The 6,000-nt window shown below is 62.3% G+C and overlaps 1 protein-coding gene across 1 annotated transcript; it reads left to right on the top strand.

The window, feature by feature from the left end:
• Window positions 1–4,400: 4,400 nt before the first annotated feature.
• LOC134172684 (zinc finger protein 501-like) lies at window positions 4,401–5,838 on the top strand. The gene has a single exon (XM_062636013.1). It carries the CDS (start codon window positions 4,401–4,403, stop codon window positions 5,820–5,822), a length of 1,422 nt encoding a protein of 473 aa, XP_062491997.1. The 3' UTR covers window positions 5,823–5,838.
• The last annotated feature ends 162 nt before the right edge of the window (window positions 5,839–6,000 follow it).

Genomic DNA, 6,000 nt, shown 5'->3' with positions numbered 1-6,000 from the left:
GCCCCATGGCTGGGGAGGAGAGGGGTGGTTTTGCCTTCAAGCCAAGCAAAAGGGAAGCTCTGAACTCCATGGGGCACCAAAGAGGACAACCGAGGCTCGAGTCGACCCCATTCCCAAGGGATGCCCCCCCTTCCCCACACCATTGGGGGCATCCCTTGGGACCCATTGCAGGTAATGAAGAGCGATGGGAAGCGCATGGAGGCACCGTCCCCGTGTGTGTCCCCCTCGTTCATGGACCTCGAGGCCCTTTGAGCCCTTCCCTCCCCTTCCCGAGCCCCTTCCCAAGCTCTGGAGCGGCTGCAATAAAGGCGGATGCGAGCCCCACGCTCCCGTGGTCCATGGGGCGGTCTCCATGGCGACCGCCGCGGTGCCGGCATCACCTGCGCCCCAACGGGAGCATCCCCACAGCATCCCTCGGGGCACGGAATGGGGTGGGGGGGGCTTCCATAGGAACAGCACGTCCCAGAACATACGTGTCCTGTGCACACATGTGTCCTGTGCACACACATGTCCTGTGCACACACATGTACCATGCACACACGTGTCCCCGTGCACACACGTGTCCCCATGCACACACGTATGATGCACACACGTGTCCTGTGCACACACGTGTCCTGTGCACACACATGTCCTATGCACACACATGTCCTGTGCACACATATGTCCCCATGCACACACGTACGATGCACACACGTGTCCTGTGCACACACATGTACCATGCACACACGTGTCCTGTGCACACACGTGTCCCCATGCACACACGTGTCCTCTGCACACACGTGTCCTATGCACACACGTGTCCCCATGCACACACATGTCCCCATGCACACACATACCATGCACACGTGTCCTGTGCACACACATGTCCTGTGCACACACATGTACCATGCACACACGTGTCCCCGTGCACACACGTGTCCCGTGCACACACATATGATGCACACACGTGTCCTGTGCACACATATGTCCCCATGCACACACGTACCATGCACACGTGTCCTGTGCACACACGTGTCCTATGCACACACGTGTCCCGTGCACACACATGTCCCCATGCACAGACATGTACACATGCACATACATGTCCCCATGCACACACGTGTCCCCATGCACACACGTGTCCCCGTGCACACACGTGTCCCCATGCACACACGTATGATGCACACACGTGTCCTGTGCACACATGTGTCCTGTGCACACACATGTCCTGTGCACACACGTGTCCCCGTGCACACACGTGTCCCACGCACACACGTGTACCATGCACACACGTGTCCTCTGCACACACGTGTCCTGTGCACACACGTACGATGCACACACATGTCCTGTGCACACACGTGTACCATGCACACACGTGTCCCCATGCACACACGTATGATGCACACACGTGTCCTCTGCACACACGTGTCCTGTGCACACACGTGTCCTCTGCACACACATGTCCTGTGCACACACGTGTACCATGCACACACGTGTCCCCATGCACACACGTATGATGCACACACGTGTCCTGTGCACACATGTGTCCTGTGCACACACGTGTCCCCATGCACACACGTGTCCCCATGCACACACGTACGATGCACACACGTGTCCTATGCACACATATGTACCATGCACACACATGTACCATGCACACACATGTCCTGTGCACACAGGGGTCCCCATGCACACACGTGTCCCCGTGCACACACGTGTCCTGTGCACACATATGTCCCCATGCACACATGTACCATGCACACGTGTCCTGTGCACACACGTGTCCTGTGCACACACGTGTCCTATGCACACACATGTACCATGCACACACATGTCCTGTGCACACACGTGTCCCGTGCACACACGTCCCCATGCACACACGTACCATGCACACGTGTCCTGTGCACACACGTGTCCCGTGCACACACATGTCCCCATGCACACACGTGTCCCCATGCACGTACATGTCCCCATGCACACACACATGAACACAGGTCCCCATGCACACACGAACCACGTGCACACACATGTGCCACACACATCTCCATGCACATACATGTACCACGTGCACACACACACACGTGAACACACATGTACCACGTGCACACACACGTGCACACACATGTACCACGTGCACACACACGTGAACACACGTGTACCACGTGCACACACACGTGTACCACGTGCACACACATGTACCACGTGCACACACACATGTGAACACACATGTACCACGTGCACACACACGTGAACACACGTGTACCACGTGCATACACACGTACCACGTGCACACACACGTGAACACACGTGTACCACGTGCACACACATGTACCACGTGCACACACACGTGAACACGCACGTACCACGTGCACACACACGTGAACACACGTGTACCACGTGCACACACACGTGCACACACACGTGAACACGCACGTACCACGTGCACACACACACGTGAACACACATGTACCACGTGCACACACACGTGAACACACATGTACCACGTGCACACACACGTACCACGTGCACACACACGTGAACACACATGTACCACGTGCACACACACGTGCACACACACGTGAACACGCACGTACCACGTGCACACACACACGTGAACACACATGTACCACGTGCACACACACGTGAACACACATGTACCACGTGCACACACACGTACCACGTGCCCACACACGCACACGTCCCCGCGCACACTTGCCCCGCCCCCAGCCCGTTCCCCTCCCTCAGCCCCGCCCCCCGGAAGTGACGTTACGGCGCAGCGCGCGAGCGCGGCCGGAAGCGGCTCCGGGGGAGGCGGCGGCGGCGGCCGGTGGGGAACGGTGAGAACGGGAACGGGAACGGGAACGGGGATGGGAATGGGGATGGGAACGGGGATGGGGATGGGGACGGGGATGGGGACGGGGATGGGAACGGGGATGGGGATGGGAATGGGGATGGGAACGGGGACGGGGATGGGGACGGGAACGGGGACGGGGACGGGAACAGGGATGGGAACGGGAACGGGGATGGGGATGGGAACGGGTATGCGAACGGGAACGGTGAGAACGGGAACAAGGATGGGAACGGGAACGGGGATGGGGATGGGGATGGGGACGGTGGGGACGGGAAAGGGAACGGGAACTGGGATGGGGATGGGAACGGGGATGGGGATGGGAACGGGAACGAGGATGGGGATGGGAATGGGAACGGGGATGGGGATGGGAACGGGGATGGGAACGGGAACGGGGATGGGAATGGGAACGGGGATGGGGATGGGAATGGGAACGGGGATGGGGATGGGAACGGGGATGGGGATGGGAACGGGAACGGGGATGGGGATGGGAACGGGGATGGGGATGGGAATGGGAACGGGGAGGGGAGGATCCATTGCGATGTTGAAGGTGGGGGGGGGGGCTGAGGTACCGGAGGCTCCGGGGGTCAGGGGGGCCGGGGGGGGGTGAGGGGGGGGGAGAGAAACTGTGTTAGGAATGGGGGGTGCTGGGATGAAGGACTGGGATGTGAGGGGATGAAGGACTGGGATGCGCTGGGGTGAAGGACTGGGATGTGCTGGGATGAAGGACTGGGATGTGCTGGGATGAAGGACTGGGATGCGCTGGGGTGAAGGACTGGGATGTGCTGGGATGAAGGACTGGGATGCGCTGGGGTGAAGGACTGGGATGTGCTGGGATGAAGGACTGGGATGCGCTGGGGTGAAGGACTGGGATGTGCTGGGATGAAGGACCGGGACGCGCTGGGATGAAGCACTGGGATGTGCTGGGGTGATGAACTGGGATGTGCTGGGATGAAGGACTGGGATGTGGTGATGGACAGGGATGTGCTGGGGTGAAGGACTGGGATGTGCTGGGATGAAGGACTGGGGTGTGCTGGGATGAAGGACTGGGATGCGCTGGGATGAAGGGCTGGGACGTGCTGGGATGAAGGACTGGGATGCGCTGGGATGAAGGACTGGGATGCGCTGGGAGGAAGGACTGGGATGTGCTGGGATGAAGGACTGGGATGCGCTGGGATGAAGCACTGGGACATGCTGCGATGATGGATGGTTCATACTGGGAAGGATTGGGATTTACCGTATGGGCACTGGCGCATACTGGGGGGTTCCGGTTGCAATGGGCTTTGGGAGGCTGATGTGGCGGAGCGTCCCCTCGATCCCACAGGGAATTCCTACCAGGAATTCCCCTGTGAACCCCTCACTGCCCCCCTCCCCCCCCCAAGCTGCTCCCTCCCGTGCTTCCAGGATGGAATCTCGCCCCATTCCCAGGATTGGGCTCGGCCGTGGCCCCGTCTCCCCGGAGCCATCCCTATAGGAACCTGTGAGTGTGTGCGGGATCCCCATGGAGAAACCCTCCCCATCCCCATCCCCTCGCTGCCTGCTCCATCCCATCGCTCCTCTCCTCCCAGCCGCCATGGAAGAGCGAGCGGAGCCTTTATCCCGGCGCCTTCCCATCGGGGCTGAGGCTGAAGACGAGGAGGAGGAGGAGGAGGCAGCCGGGATGCATCCGGCGCGTGCTGCGAGCAGCGCTCCGAGCCTTGGCGATGGAGGAGCCTCCCCGCGCCGGCACCGGCACCACCGAGGCCTCAAGACCGAGGCCGGCGCGGGTCCCGCGTCCCCGGCGCGCCGGGAAGAGCCGGGGCCTTCCCGCGGGAAGCGGCTGCGCCTGCTGTGGATGGAGGACGGAGCGCGGAGCAGCGACGACGACGATGACGATGATGATGACGATGAAGAGAGCGGCTCCACCGGCGTTCCCCGTGCCAAAGGCGACTTGGTGCAGCTGATCGACGAGCGCGGCATCTACTCGACGGCCAAGCTGGTGCTGGAGGAGGCGGTGTCGGGGCTGCCGTTACCGTCGTCGGTGGCCACCGGCGCCGAGCTGGAGATCCGCGAGGTCATCGTGGACGAGAAGCCCTTCCAGTGCGCGGTGTGCGCCAAAGCCTTCAAGCGGGCTTGGGAGCTGCTGAGCCACGAGGTGGTGCACAACGAGGAGCGTCCCTTCCGCTGCGCCCTGTGCCAAGCCTCCTTCAAGCGGCACTCGGACTTCAAGAGCCACGGCTTGGTGCACACCGAGGAGCGTCCGTTCCGCTGCGAGCTCTGCGGCAAGCGCTTCAAGCGCTCCTCCAACCTCCAGGAGCACCGGCGCATCCACAGCGGCGAGCGGCCCTTCGCCTGCCCGCGTTGCGCCAAGAGCTTCAAGACGCCCTACGAGCTGCAGCGCCACGCGCTCACCCACTGCGCCGAGAAGCCCTTCAAGTGCGCCGACTGCGGCAAGGATTTCCCCACCTCCAACGCCCTCCTGCTCCACCAGCGCCAGCACTGCGACGACAAGCCCCACGTCTGCGGCGTCTGCGGCAAGAAGTTCACCTACGGCCACAGCCTCAAGGTGCACGAGCGCGTGCACACGGGCGACCGGCCTTTCGTCTGCCCGCTCTGCGGCAAGGGTTTCAAGCAGTCCAACGCCTTGGCCTCGCACGAGCGGGTGCACACGGGCGAGCGGCCCTTCGCCTGCAAGACGTGCGGCAAGGCCTTCAAGCAGTCCTCCTACCTGGTGATCCACGAGCGGGCGCACACGGGCGAGCGGCCCTACAAGTGCGAGGCGTGCGGTAAGGCCTTCGCCCGGCCCTCGCTGCTGCTCCAGCACCACCGAGTGCACAGCCAGGAGCGGCCCTACGAGTGCAGCTTCTGCCACAAGTACTTCAAGGACCTGGCTTACCTGGCCGTGCACGAGAAGGTGCACACGGGCGAGACGCCCTACAAGTGCGGCGTGTGCGACAAGGGCTTCGCGCACCCTTCCAACCTGCTGCAGCACCAGCGCGTGCACCGCGACGGCTGAGCGCGGCGACGGGCAGCGCCTCCGTCGGACCCACAGGGGAGCGGGGTGGGCATCGCCTCGTGGGGCGCCGGGAGAGCGGCGTCGCCCCGTGGGGAGCCATAAGGGCATGGGGTGGGCATCGACCCATGGGACGCCGTAAGAGCATCGCCTCGTGGACCACCATAAGGGCATGGGGTAG

The sequence above is a fragment of the Pezoporus occidentalis genome, unplaced genomic scaffold (genome assembly GCF_034315485.1).
Source record: "Pezoporus occidentalis ecotype Australia unplaced genomic scaffold, CSIRO_AGI_Poc_V1 ctg463, whole genome shotgun sequence".
NCBI classification, from domain to species: domain Eukaryota; kingdom Metazoa; phylum Chordata; class Aves; order Psittaciformes; family Psittacidae; genus Pezoporus; species Pezoporus occidentalis.
This window is presented reverse-complemented; position numbering and strand designations above follow the sequence as displayed.

Bases quoted from the DNA above. Each gene is read 5' to 3' on its own strand.
- LOC134172684 (XM_062636013.1), top strand. From the start codon at position 4,401: ATGGAAGAGCGAGCGGAGCCTTTATCCCGGCGCCTTCCCATCGGGGCT.